General features: G+C 45.3%; 1 protein-coding gene across 1 annotated transcript in view; it reads left to right on the top strand.

Annotated features, from left to right (window-relative positions):
• T265_04132 (hypothetical protein) overlaps nt 1-12,492 on the top strand; it is a gene marked incomplete at both ends in the record, with an annotated part of 51,645 nt that extends 39,153 nt beyond the window's left edge. Inside the window, 8 exons of the mRNA XM_009168790.1 lie at nt 719-883; nt 1,597-1,798; nt 3,731-4,012; nt 5,173-5,418; nt 6,595-6,633; nt 10,186-10,248; nt 10,847-11,131; nt 11,468-12,492. Of these exons, the coding sequence (XP_009167054.1) occupies nt 719-883; nt 1,597-1,798; nt 3,731-4,012; nt 5,173-5,418; nt 6,595-6,633; nt 10,186-10,248; nt 10,847-11,131; nt 11,468-11,691 (1,506 nt within the window). The remainder of the gene's footprint in view (nt 1-718; nt 884-1,596; nt 1,799-3,730; nt 4,013-5,172; nt 5,419-6,594; nt 6,634-10,185; nt 10,249-10,846; nt 11,132-11,467) is intronic.
• Between the last annotated feature and the right edge of the window lie 2,645 nt (nt 12,493-15,137).

Here is a 15,137-nt window from a genome sequence, read left to right as displayed (position 1 = left end):
GTAACTCAGACGGTTTGTTTCGATACAGAAATCTAAATTTGGCTTTAACATTATGTATGTTCTTTTCGAGTGGAATTATATTTATATCAGGAGACGGCAAGTCGTAGGCCAGAAGCCTCTGGAACCTCTAAATTTTTTCGCAATCTTCCCACGATATAGAATCCTGAATGTATTTACTAAGCTAATCAGCCCCTTCAGAAGAGGTATGCCTTCCCATTTTGGTGTCTGTCTTCAGGTAGGAGGGCTAATCTGGTAAACAAGTAAATGCTGTTGCGGTCCCCGGTAACAACCCCAAGCAGCTGTTCCGCATCCAAACCAGTGCAAGTTTCCTGTTTTAGGATTACATGAACTCTCGGTTCTAATATACAAGAGCAAGCAATGCTGGGGGTGACGCATGGCTCCCTTGCATTCCCAGCCAAACCGAGCTATTGAACATCAAGGCTGAGTTCCCACCACTAAACTCTTGGTCAGTAGTTAACATCTAAATTCCGGTGCCACCTAAAATCCAGAGTGCCTGAACGAATTACCTTTGTTGTCTTGCTTACTTCATTGGAGACCATGTCAAATCGCTCATCGAGGTTTTTGCTGATTTACTAGCGACCACTTCGGTGTGCGTGCTTTTCGTTTTTCTGCTTGATATTGTGTATCGTGACGCTTTCGTTGACTTTACCCTAGCACTAACTGGGTCTCAATGACTTTCCCAATGTATTTACGACAGATTGGACAGGGTACTCTGGAGCTTCACGCATTAACACCGACAGATGAGGACACAGCCGAACTGCGCAAGTTAAACGATGACTGGGCCAAAGCTTCCCCAGCTTTGATGTCCACTCCGGTGAATTTAAGCAAGATGCCCCCAGCCAACCGATCTTCTGTTCCATTGGTAAGTACACTCGTTACATCAACAACGGCACCGCTGTGGCTTGTCATACAATCGTGGTGAATGTATTATTCGTAGCTTGATTGGCTGAAGAGCTCTGAAACCTCGAAGTATGTAACTGTAGTGGTTAACGGCCCTATGGAGTCTCTAGTGAACAGAACAATTACCAATGGTAAGCCAAAACAAAGTCACAAGGAAAAAAATCCAAGTAGATCTTGACTGACAGTTCAAAGTAGGAGATTCCGTAGTTCCGTTGAACCACCACACCAAGAATAGTCCTATCTTCCGGATATTCCAGATCTCCGGTGATTGAAATACTAAATCCACAAGTGTGAATATACTAGTCCAGTGTTTGTAGCTGAAATGTTTGTTCACGTTTAGTGTTAGTAGCAGTCAATTATGGCCAACCGGCGGTCACAACAACAGTCACTCAGCAAAAGTCTCAAAGTCACGTTGGAGCCCACAAGCGGGCGGTAGCGGTTGTATTTCAGTAAAACAAACTTTTGTACAGCGATGTGACTGATAATGAGGAAAAAGATGATACTGAGCATGAAAAAGAGCAGTTTACAAGTGTTAAATAACCATGTTTTCTATAGTTTTGTACATTTTCATAGACCAAACTCCTGCTGTAATGGGTATGCCTCAGTGGGGGCACTTGTGCTATTCAGACCGCCTAATGTTTCTTCAACGATCGAATCTTTTTTTTGCATTGTCAGTTGTCGCACACTAGTGTCTCTTGTTTGGTCCTCTGGCGTCCAGCCCGGGACACGGACCCTGTGTTACGTGTCCTGTTTGTCTCCCCCAATGCGCACCAGACCCGCATACTGGTCAGCTTGGAGGCTGTTGTGGCTGCAAACATTTGTCTTCGTCACTCCAAAGCCTTACTGGCGGAACTTGAGCGCAAGCGTCCGGTAACTGGTAAGTGTTCGAATCTATCGTTTGATACCCACTTCATAAGGAGCTGGCCAAGACATTGCACGACCGCGTAGGCATTGAATTTGGATAAAAAAAATTCACGTTTGAATTATCAAACAGAAATGGTTGGTCTAACAAGGGTAGGACATTTAACCCATAACCCTGAAAATACTGCCCAACGCTTTGACTGGTTAGCTGATATGCAAGTGCTTGGGAGTTCTCATGCCATAAATATTTTCCGCGCGTTCAGTGAAATTCTGGTCCCAGGACTGCAGAGACCAAAACGCTGCCTTGCTGGGTGACTGATCAGAGAAATAGGTGAATGTTCGAAGTGTTCTACGAAGTGAGGCTCTCAAAAACTTTGTCAGTTTGTCAGCTTCCAATCTGATGACGACTTTCATAGGTATCGATCTCTCTGGAATCGCTAAAGCCTGGACCGTAACATCCACCCACTCATTGCTAACTTCACGCCATGCACCTGGGTGGTATTAATAGAGCTAGTCACATGTTTGCGGCAATGATCCATTTATTGACTGCTGGAGACCTATTTACCTATGTGATATTGGTGTGCAGTGTCTCTTTGGTTCCGAACAGCCACGGATGCAGCCAAGCTCCAGTACGTCACCTCGGTCGGTTTCGAGTCTCTTGGAACCCCAGCATCCAGTGACCACTTACGGCAGACGACCTGATGGATTACTAAAACACATCTCTCCCGGATATACTGCCTTTTTTTTGGGGGGAGGGGAACTGATGTGATATGATTGCTTCCTAATTTTCGTGCAAACGGATCAAAGCAGGTTGTTCAAATGTGGCACTCTTTCAGTTCGTAACTCTTACGTCATTCAAAGGGAGCACGAGGGTTGCCCAGACCTAAACAAGATCGATGGAGAAATCAGAATTGGATTCGACCGACTGGCTTCTTAGTCAGTAGTTCACTCTTGTGATTGTTTTCTCCGAAACTTTCAATTTCCGTCTAATCGTTTACCATTGAGCTGTTTACGCCTCAGCGATACACAGGTCGGAGGAAACCAACTCCGGCGCCTGTTCCGGTGATTTCAAAACTAGTGGGCAGTGGTTTTTCTTTTTAGTGTTGAGTCGATTTTCTGCCTTCGAGACGTAAACCTATCGTTAAAAACTCCGTATATCCTCCAGATTTTTTCCACGACAATTTGGAAGGCGTAGATAAACGGTTCCACAGGGTAATTTGAAGACCTGAGAAAAGCAAACCGCCTTGAATGACCTAACTAGTTCAGTCGCACGTTTCGGCGTGGGCTTCACGTCTTCAGGTTGTCAAGCGCTGATTTGTGAGAGCAACTCCAAATCTCATTATTTTGCAGTCGATGTGGATATGCTTGCCAATCTGTGTGACTCTTGAACTCCTAAGAGAATCAGGACGAATTTAGTGACTTCAGACACTTATGATGCTGTAGTGCCATCCGCTTATCTATCGAGTATGGAGTTTAGAACGGTTTTGTGCGATCTGTGTTGCTATGTTTATCAGAAACATGCAAAGGCACAAGTGTTTGATGTGTCTCCAAATCACGATGAATTAATATTGCTGAGACACATGGGTTGAGTTTCGAAGAAACCATCCGCGCTCGATAGATGGACTAGGTTCACTCCGTTAAGCAGAACCCTCTATCCTCGACCTATGGAGATGACTCGGCAACCAGTGGAAAGGGGAAGTGTTTTTAATGCTCTAATCTCTGCTGCAGACCGAGCTCTCTAGTAACACTTAAAAGTAGCAAACGACCGAGAGCGAAATGCTCTATATCCGCTTGTTAGCAACGGTGATCAATAGAGAGTAGCCACAGAGACATCACAAATTCCTTCTGGCTTTGTTTCGATAAACTGCCTTACACCTTTTGTGACATTTCACGCGGAGTTCATAGTCTCATGTTGATATATATTTTCGAACCATGGTCCCCTTTACAGCACCACCGAGACGACCCACTGTTCAGCAGGTACGCACGACGAAGACACCGTCAGTATGTAGTGCGAACAGCCTCGATCTGAAGGCAACTGGTAAATCTGCACCCTCCCATCCTTCCGTTAGAAAGGAAAGTGGGCCGAATGCAAAAAACCATGAACGATCCTCTGTTTCGGCAAAAGGAGCAACAAACACTGAGAAAGTCGCGTCCACACCAAGCAAACCAAATGCTAACCCGTTAGCCAACCCAACTTCTGTGGAGGCCAATTCTTCAACTGGTTGCTCTGGTTAGTCCAATTCTTCGCTGTTTTTTGGTAACCTATTCACTTTGGGATTAATTTTACCGCGTGGAATCTCGATGAAACCCATCCTCTTCACTCGGGTACCGGATCATCCCCAGCCCTCACGGTTCAAACCCAAATGAGGTTATTTTCAGGAATGGCGTATATGTACTTATTAGGAACACGAAACCCAGTGACCTTCGGTTGCAGTGCCTGGTTGATCCAGCTGTTACCTGAAAAACAATAACTCTTATTCTGTACCTTCGAACCATAACTTGTGGCTAGTTTGTGAACAAAGGTGACTCTCGAAATCATGTCAATAAGTTGATTTCCACGGCAGTGATGCGCGAGTCGTTTCTTTGGTCGGAAATAGGCTAGAAGCTGGTCCGTTCAGTAATCGAGTATTCCAAATCAGGAGACATGGTTTCACTGGATGGGATGGCTGCATGGATGCAGTTTCTTATAGAAATAACAGCTGTTCCTCACTCTTCGGAGATTTATGGCCGATGGTATTTCTTTGAGAACTTCACGCAGACTTTGCACTAGGTTTCTCATCCACCCTAAATAGCATACTTCTTTTTGCCAGTCCAGACCTACAGAGTAATCATCTTGACTTCTCCCTCACGAACCGTCCTAGATGCCTTGTCAGTAGCACCATAAATCTCGTTCCCTGGTTCGATGACTGCGATCATTTTTCATGTTGAATGACTAGGTCGTCCTCTTGTTGAATGCCACTTTCGGAAGGCAGTCTATCTCTCGAAATTTGGAAACTTTGGATGTGAACCGTTGCTCTCTTCTCTGATTCACTCTTGCGGGTCAGCACTGCATCTTTGTTCCAAATTGACTCTGCTTACATTAGCTGAAGAAGTCTGAATTTTCCAGAAAACGATAGCTGATGGGAATTTTGAACAACGTAATGAATTGTAGTGGTTCACTGGTTCTATCCATATTTCACTTCTATTCCCCTGCGTAATGTCGCGTTGAATACTGAAGTTGACTGTGTTTCGCCGTACACCGCTTCGTTGTTCGAGGATGCTCCGCAGTTCGACTAGCGACAACGCAGAATATACTCAATGAGGATACGGGTTTTTCTAAAAGTAGTCTCGTTGTTCTTAGTCTTTTTTTGTGTCCCATTGATTCACCTAACTTAATTTGTCTTGTGTCAGAAAACGGTGTTGTTGCAGTTCCTGCTCAATCCAATGGAAATGCGAATGGTTTTCATCTGACTCATCACCATGACCTAACACCAGACCTGAATCAGCTCGGATTGCATGATGGGCCGCCACGTGAACTACTTCAGACCGATGTTCCGTCAGACCCATCGTTTACTGGTGGACATGCATCTCTTCTGGACGATCCGGTTGCTGTTTGGGGCGTTCCACAGGGTCTGCCTGTCCCTGCTCCTCCAATCGGTATGTTGATGTGTATATTGGCTTTAAAGCGTGTGTGGAATTTCTGCGCAAGATTACTCAATTTTAGAGGGTGCTCAGTACTGCCTATGTACACCATTCACGTTGTACAAAAGACTGATGTCACCGGGCCAGAAACAAGGCACTTGCTGGTCAGGCAAGCAGGGGATTGCAAACTACTACTTTTGGCAAACAGACTCTAAACCATACCTTATACTGTAGTTGGTGTGTTGATAAATGAAATGGCTGTGTAAAATGCATCTTACGAAGCGGCGTTTTACCTAGTCAAGTTGGTTAGGTCACCGATGATTGTGACACAAATGCATGTTCAGTCATCGCTAGCTTTTATGCGCTGATCCGTGCCGTGTATGTAGTACGTTATATATAGGTGCATTGAAGCTAGTAAACCATATCTTTCACCATAATTGTTGTCAACTTACGCAGCATAGGACTCCACAACCACCACCCACCTACAATGTCGGCTTCTGGCCGGTTCAACTAACCACCTGTTGATGTTGATTTTGCAGTGCGTTCCTACATTCTTGGTGGCAATGGTTTAGGCAAATTCGCTTCTTCCGTCTGTACAGTGACCAACTGTACGCTCCGTCCATGAAAGTAGAGGTTAAAGCTGAATATGTGGATTCCCCGGTACGCCTACCCCATTTGCCGTGCCCGTTTTTTACAGCTGAACCTACGCTGCGTACAATTCATGGCAGGGATTTCGTGCGCTTTTAGCAAAAGTCATAATAGTGAGGTTCGATTTTATTATGAATATCGTCACTGGTCAACAACTCTCTTTCCAGACACCGTAAAGGTGGACTAAACTTTGGATAGACTCGCTAATTTACCGCATTAGTTATTAGTACGATGTTCGTGCTGCTTACTTGTTTTGTTATGATATCCGTACACTAATTTTTTCCCGGCTTGCCAGCGTTTGACTGCGCCTCCCTCACTTTAGGGGGGGGGGTCGGACTTCATATAGGAGAGAAAGTTGGCTCAGCTGCAATCCGCCTCTATGCTGTGTCCGGGCTTAGTGACATCTTGTGACAACTCGATCACGAATTTTGCAGAATTTTTCTATTGACGAAGCCCGTAATCTGTTTTATTGTGGTGCAAAACTTGGTAGTCGTTTCCAGGGTTTGGTTGCTCACCTGTAATTCTAGTTCGTCTCCTCCCCAGGTCCGACCCACGACGCCAAGAATGCAACGGACAAGTCGGGTAAGTTCACCAACATTTTCGGGTTTTTGCAATGATTTTTACGCGTTAGGCCACACTGAGTTATTCAGTGTTCTGTATAAGTTATTACATTCTTCGAGCTTGGTGTCAGTGTTTTGAATGGTCTTTCACGAAACCGATTTGATCATCTTGTGCCTCCAACTGGGTATATCGATTGTTTTCGAACTTCTCATATTCGCTTATGACATCCGGCTCACATCGGATGTTTAGTACCAAAAAATAGTTCAACTGTAGCACCACGCCACCACCCGGGGCCGTGACACCGGCAAGTCGCCCAAGCCTATAACAGGAACACTCGAGTAGCAGAGGTCGATTTTGAACCATGGACCTTCAGGTTATTAAGTTGCACCTTGACCACCGGGTCATCTCGAGTTTCAGCTCAAGGTGCATTGAATGTCCAAGATTCTGTTCGATATGGCGGACTCATCCGGAAGTGGCTCTGCGGTCAAGGTGCGAAGCTACTTTCTCGGAGGTCCTCCGTTCTAGCGCACCTGGTTTTTGGATTGATCCTGTCCATACTTGTGTGCCTTATCTCTATCTTCTGGCCTTCCGTTTTCACGTGGCAGCTACGCACCGTGTCCATATCCAGAAACGTTCCTCACACGAAACAAATAAGGCATTCGCCTTAAAATCCCTTAAGCAACTCTGCAGTCTATTTAGTTCCATTCGGATAGTGAGATACTCCCTATCGTCCTTTGGTTTCGCTGCTTTTCGATAGGTTTGCACAGTATCTTCAGCAATTTTGCTTGGACGTTTTCCCATCTATTCGTTTCTCGGTATGCAACCTGTACCATGATAGTGGATGTCCTATCCAAATTTTCAGGTTGCGCAGGATACTGGGATAAGTTGTAAAGTTACAGCTCTCTGTTGCCCTTATCAACTTTTGTTCCGTTTTTGAGCTGACTGCTTCGGCACATTGTGAAACATTCAACTGCCCGTTAAGCGATTCCCTTGATCAGGTCCTGTTGCTTCACCCTCAACGCGGGCATTTCGGTTTACATATCCGAGTAGGTGGTCGCCTTCCCTTTCCCAAAAGTGAGTGACTCGATCTCATACGTTTTACTAGGGAGATAGCCCAGAAATCTTGACAGGTTTTTACGTCACCGCGCCTAAACTAGAAGACGTCCTGATCAGTTTCTGCATCCCCAAAGCAGCAGTCAACTAAATACCGTTGTGGGATTAGTCCCCGTATTCGAAAAAGTTTGGTGACAATCGGTAGGTTTATTGCTGGGCAACGTTTCGATTTTGACACAAAAGCTTCGTCAGGCCAAGTGACTAGGTTCCGAGGTTGATCGAGATTTAAGGCGGAAGGAGAACCAATCAGCTAAGTCAAGCTAAATCTCTGTTGGGTGTCGGCCGAGGGATTTTAGTGTGGTTGAACAAGTGTTGAAGTGTTGGGTCGGTGGGGAAACCTACATGTGTTTGGGTCCTGCCTAGGGTCTAGTTCTTCTGGTTCGGTTCATTTGATGGTTCCTCTTGAACTTCGTTTGAACCTTCTGTTAGTCTGTGTGGGTGAGCTAGTGCTAAGAGAGTTGTGTAGGAGGGATGCTGTGACCTTTGGTCGGTTGGGGTTTCCACCCCTACCCCCCGGTTTTTTCTAATGATCCTAAGTGGATTGACAACCACACCGTCACGTGTCAACTCGGCTTATCTAAGACCGCTTTCCATACGCTCGCTAGCTCCACACCCTCGATTCTATTCACACTGTGATGCTTAGTAATTTCCACCGCCTCGGCTATCAGCCGCTGTGGTGTGAATCGCAGTCCTCGTCTCAAAACTTCCACATTCTCCAGATCTATTCTATGTCCCGTGTCTAAGGCATGTACCGCCATCGCTGAGTCTTTGACCAGCGTTTGGTATTCTTCTGCATTCCTTGGTGGTTTGTTAATCCTTCTTTTATGCTCACCAATTCTGGTGTGCAATTCCCTGGCAGTTTGTCCTATATAAACCTTAGGACATTCGTTGCAGTTAATTTTTTTGTACACGTGTTTTGTCCCCGTATTCTTTTATCCTTCACAATGGTGGAGAGTCGTATTGACGATACTGTGTGGATCTAACAACATTACTCATTACGATCTGGGTTGGTAAGAAGGGACCATCTAGTAATCCCCCTACCAAGTTTGGCTTAACTATCACGGTGTTCAGCCCACACCATGATTCCGGTTGGTTGTAATCCCAAGGAAGGTTTGCTCTCCGCGAAACGAGGTGCTTCTTTAATGGAAAATCACTCAGATGTTTGCACTAGGATTTACGCCTATACATATCCAAACTATATTTGTGTTATTTTGTCAAGACACACTAATCGCAAAGTTGCTGGAAACTCTCCAACAGGTCACAACCGGCTTAACCTTTTTTGAGGCCCATCTGTTAGATGCAGCCCCCCAGGTTTCGTCAACTTCAAGTTCTGTGTGAACGTGAATTACATACTATTGGTGAACTACACCAAGATACCAACAGGTTTAGTTTCAACTATAGGCTGAATTGAATTACCGTTGAACTGGTTTATGTAATTCACTTGAAGAATTTCGCGGTTTCTTCGTTGATTTCTCCTCACCTTGGGCTTCCAGAAACTTGAGTGGGAATTCCGAAAGACACTGGAGCGTATATATAATTAGACTTCGAACTAGACACAAGCGTAGGTACTTTCCTCCACTAGGGCCAGAAGCGTGAAGGGCATCCTATTTTCAAAGGAATTCTATTTAGGACTGTTTGGGATGGCGTCCCAGTGCTTTGTGGGCAGAATGATGCGCCCTATACAGTTCAGTTCAGTTTTGTGACCATGAGATATGTACGCAAATTATGCTGTTTCTTCGGACAGGATAATGTCTCATAAACGAGGTACTCGACTAGTATTCAGTTAAGTTTCCCCTTAACAATAATTTAGTTTGAGACGAGTTAATTTCGCCAATCTCGACCATGGCTTATTTTCTTTTGAGGTATGTGTAAACCTCTTAATCTGTCACTCCAATTAACTAGATGATTCCGGCCACCAGTATCAACCACTCAGTTCTGCACCCTCGTAACGACTCAAGCATTGATAAGGTTGACGTCAATGGTTTTTTGAGTGAATATCCAAGCTGCGCGACGTAACCATATTTCTTCATTATGGGATAGCATACTTACTAAAAGTCCTTTTCAAAGCGAGTGACCGGGCTACTCTATTCTTGGAGGCACCCTTGTTGGGAGGTCGTGACAATTGGATTTGAGTGTAGTCGTCTCGTGCTATCTCCTTGGAGGCAATTCGCTGTTGAGGTCACTCTACTGAGAGGTACAGGCACTGTGTATGCAATATTTCATGCTGCAACTAGCCTTAGACCGCTTTCCGAGAAATTATCTTTAATATTAATCGCAGTCTTTTGGTCGAATGGCAGTTTACATGTGTATGGTGTATTCTGTGCTATTCTCAGGGTCTTAAACACCACTCCGATTCGCTTGTTCACCTCCTCAAATAATTTTCGGTAATGCGTGTTTCGGAGCACCATTGTGATCTCCAACTCTACTTATTCACATGACATCTTTTGTTTGCTCTGCCAGCTGCTTCTGCAAGAAGGTTGACCTCGGTTGGAAGTGGACGACCAGTTGCTTCTGCTAGGGGTGGTAAGTCCCTGATGGTGTATCTGTGTTTGTACTCTCCACGTTATTAGATAGTACAGCGTAGCGTTTGTGCCAATTACCCAGGGTCTCAGGTGGTGATCGCTTGACTCGTTGCATCTTTCGTGGGTTTCATCAAGACGTCAAAGGGGATGGTTCCATTACAGAGCGTTCGATTAATTCTATTAGTGGTATTGGTATTATTTTCGCCCCGGAGCGGATATCTGCTAGTGCACTTGCTTTGTTGAGGCTTCAGCGTTGTATAGGATGTTTGCACAGCATCATAGCTTCCGTTTTGGTTTTTCAGCTTGCTTGGTGAATTCGGGGTTTTATTTTTGTTTCCAAGTAACTTTGTGCGTCCTAAGCGTGATTCTGAGGGATCTTCTATAGTTTAGGGATTTACATTCAATAGGTTGGACGAAATTACCTTGTTCAGTTTCCTACTCTGCCAAAAGTTTCATGGGTGCGAACGTATCGCCATCTCAGACCAAATGCCGATACGGACCTATTTCCGAACGCTCACCTTTGTACCGAATTGCTAGGGTTTAGGTTGTGTGGGCTATATCTTTTCAAGGTTTTTATTACGACTGCATTTTGATTACAGGTCGATCTAACGAAACCACGTCACCCACCACAGGTCCAGGTTACAGTCCTGGCTGTACGGACGCCTCCGCGCACGCAATCGGGCCTGGTGGAGCTAAACTTCCACCCTACGACAAAGTGAAGCCCGTCTATGTGGACATCTCGTTCCTTCCAGGTGGTGGGAACACACATCTAGTGGATGCTGAATGGTTCAAACGTGTTCGAGCCCGATATTATGTTGTTACGGATCCGAAACCCTCCGTTGCCCTCATGGAAGCCATAGTGATTGGCAAGGAATCCTGGACAGGTAGTTCTTTCTGCCGTTTTTTTGGCGCTTGTATCGTGGATTATCTAGCACGTTGTGGTTAACTTCTGTCGAGAATGATATCTTTTGAGAGCCTAGGTATATCTTCTTATTGAGAGGTCGCCGCATTCGGCTAAAGGTAAACGACTTAGCACTTGAAATCTTTTTTGTCCCTGCTCGTCACGTCAATTTAGTATACATGTGAATGGGACAGTGTTCTGTTGGTAACCACATTTTGACTCGTAGAGCTTAATTTGCTCGCTTTTATACTCCCCATGTTACGTGTTCCTGACTTCATCACCGAGCTGTTCATATTAAAAAAAACTTATTTGTATATAGGTGAGGATGCCAAGCTCCCTGTGTCTGTCGTCTTTGCCCACGAGTCTGAAGAGCTTATCATCTGGCTTGGTCGAAATGCAGGACGCCTGCATGGTTGCCACTTGGACGTCGCCGCTATCGCTAGCCGCTCCAGCATCCAACTGATGAGTGAGCCGCATCCCGTCATTGGCGGGCCTGTTTCCAGTCAACCTCTCACTTGCGCAGGCTACCGAATTGATCTGTAATGACCCTCCAAATTACATACAGGCTTCTCATCCCAAAATACCCACCTACAACTGCCTCGTACCTCAAATGTTCTGTCTAGATTCGCAGCCTTTATATTTCCATCAGTGCGCGGTGTCTCATTCCTTAACAGCTTCTCTGACGCATTTCTCTTTTTATCGCTTGTCATGCGGTTAATCGCGACGCTTTTCCAGAAAAAATATTTCATCGTCTTCGACTGCCTCCATAGCATCGTGTTTCACCAGGTAGTTTTTTCTCTTCATATCAATGCAACACTTTTTCCGCTTTTTGTAATCCATCACCGATGTATCCATCCATACTCTGCTGCAACACAAATTTCCGTGTAATTTCTCTCCAACTTTTGTGTTTACCCGAAGCATCCTTGCAATCCGCGTTACTAAGACATCCTTTGTTCTCCCCGATCTGAGTCAGAACCGATCGCCCAAATCCTTCACCGACACGACTAGAACCAATCGCCTCTCTTATCTACATCTCGTGGCATTTTTTCAGTTCTTGTTTTCTTTCGGTCACAATATTAACTAGGATTGAATGACACTTTGAACTTTTCAGTTTTTTTAGTCAACATTGGTTTTCGCAACGTTGAACTACTGAACTCGAGCATATTTGATAATCACAGGACCAATGTTCACTCCTGGGGGAGCATTATACTAAGCTTTTCGTGGTAATAAGGTCCGTTCGTGTGTGAATGTAGACGATAACCTCGTTCTCTTGGTGTTCTGACTCGAAGTTTCCATTCTTAACCTCAATCCCCACGCCACTTACGCGCGACAGTTAAATTTACCTGATGAGTTTACATGAGTGTATGTATCCATGTAATAAAAAATATATATATAAAAAATCGTCCAGCTGTAGCACCCTTTCGGTGCCTAGCTGCCATGCCACACGAAGGAGGCACGAGGGCTGCGATACTGCCAGGCTGCCCAAGCCTAGACATGTATCCATGTACGCCGTGCGCTCAAGTGCTTGACTGATCTGAATGGCGGTAGTTTTTCGAACGGGTGTATCGTTGACTAAAACCAATAAGTTGTGTTCAGATATGATTACTACTGTCCGAATCACGGAGCCTTAAGAGTTGTAACCTGGATGGATAAATTTACCGAAATGTTGTCCTTCGGGATTCAGCGATAAGGTTTAAGACTTGAACTCATCAGTCTAGAGGCTGTCGCTACGTACGCTGTTTCAAATCTCCGCCCAAATGTGGAAACAGGTTTTGCTATGTTCTGTTGATGACCATAGATGGAGGGGCGCAAAATCGTAAACTTTCTGATGAATCAGGTATGCCCTTTCCGGAGATGATGAGTCCCACGGAAATCTGGTCGTAAATGCTTGCTGTTGAGATTTAGTTTTTTTGTATGCATGCTTTGATGCCTGTGAGGAGTGTATCGTCCTCCATGGCAGTGGCTCGGAAGATTATATCCTGTGTAGAAAAGGCAGTCGAGTTCTTCGATTCGTCCGCGGAGAGTATGAGCTTAGCACCTTGTTTTGAGAAGATATCCCTTGCATTTTATACCACCAGCGGCAGGCAAAAGGAAATTTTACTTCAGGTATGTCCACAGAATGAGAAGCCATTTGTTCAACAAGTCAGGCGGACAATCCTTCCGATAAAGTGGTATCTGACCTTCATCTTGGTCACCTGTGGGAACCGCGTACTTGCCGTACAGTGGCTAAAGCTGCCAGTTTCGTTCACCGGTGATTTGGGGAAATGGGTAAGTGGTTGCGCTTTAGAATCGGTAGCTGATGTAATGCGTAACTGCATGGTTGTCAGTAGATTTTTCAATCTGGGGATTGGGAGACGAGCAATGCCTTGAAGGCAATAGCTTAGATGCATGAGCGCCATTATGCATGCGACTGGGCCATGTCTGACAATGTCTCTAACTACTGCTGTGTGTCGTCTCGAGGTCCTCATCCAGGGAGAAAGCAACGATTTGCGTAGCTAAGTTTGATGGTATTGTCTTTGTTACTTTGCTACCAAGCCATTATTTAGCCTTCCCTGGCTCGTTCACGAAAGCTGCTCTGGTTTTCCCGATCCGGATGGAAATATCGTTCACGAGACCACCGGGACTGATACAGTTGCTGAGATAGACATATTTGTCTGCTTACTCAGTCGGCTCGTCCGCCACCATTAGGTTAAGGTTCGAGCCCTTTGTCATGCGGCAGCACTTTATACTCTGCAGATGTTAAGCTCATGCCAAACCGTGAGGCAGAATTATTTAGATTACTTAATAATGATTGCGTTACCACGGTGTCAGATCCATGGAGAGCAATGTCGCCTGCGTGGTAGACATCTGTGAGCGGGAGCACTTCGGCCCCACAGGCATTAGAGGCTGGAATTGAGTCTTCCATAATCATATCAATGACGTACCAATGAACGGGAGAGGTAAAAGAGTACAGCGTTTCTCAACATCAGACCGTCCGGTCCTGCTGCCTTCTCACGTTTTAGTAAGGATTTTTCGTACTGTCATCATTACTATCATCGTGGAGAGCATGACATCAGGGTTCAACACTGATACTTCGCTGCTGCCCAACCATCACTTATATGAAAGCCTCATTAGCAAAGTTATTCCGAAATGCCACTACACTGATAGCAAAAACGGCGCTGACGTCGACCAGGTGACTAGCACCGACAGCACCCAATTTTTCGTGATCTCTATCATACTCCTCTGCCAAGTCTAGGGTTGGCCACCTATGCGGTTCTGGCTTTCTGATTAAGACACGGAAACAGCACTGTTTTCGGAAAACGATGGTTCGGCATACACAATACGAAGCTTCTGGTGCTGAACACATTGTTCAATGGCAGGCCGCGGTGGACAACCGAAAACTCGCTTTCTCTGACACCAACCTACACGAGATATTGTCCTGAGATTTTCGAGCTCCTGAAGACGTTTTAGTCCCGCTGATGGAACAGGCCAAGTCTCGTAGCCACACAACAAAACAGCCCCGACTGTGGCCTTATATACATCCCTTTAGATTCAGTGATATACCACTTTGTCGTCATAGGTTTTCAAAGTAGAAAACGTGACTCTAGCCTGCAGATCCTTGAATTGACTCCATCTGTCACACCCCAGTCAGAACCATTGCAAATTCTAGTGCACGTCAAACGCTCCGTAACTTTGAGGGCCTCTCCCTGGATTGCAAGTGACGTGTCCAGTGACTACATGTTCAACAGCACGCGTATTCCAGATAGACAAAGTTCTCGTCAGAAGCTAGTTGAACACCGCGGTTTTTAAGACATTCCACGTTTTTCTCATTATCTCATCGACCACAGGAAAAGGAAGGTAGAGAGTAAACCACCCTTGACGAACACCGCTTTGCGTACGAAGGCCTTTGGTGAGCTCTCCATATATACTCACAGTTGGGAAGTTTGAAATTACAAAGAACTTAGTATAGACGCCATACGCTTCTCATAAGGTTGCCGAAAATCCCTCGA

This window comes from Opisthorchis viverrini (assembly GCF_000715545.1).
Source record: "Opisthorchis viverrini unplaced genomic scaffold opera_v5_65, whole genome shotgun sequence".
Classification (NCBI taxonomy): Eukaryota; Metazoa; Platyhelminthes; class Trematoda; order Opisthorchiida; family Opisthorchiidae; genus Opisthorchis; species Opisthorchis viverrini.
The sequence above is the reverse complement of the archived record's forward strand: the minus strand, read 5'-3'. Positions and strand labels throughout refer to the sequence as shown.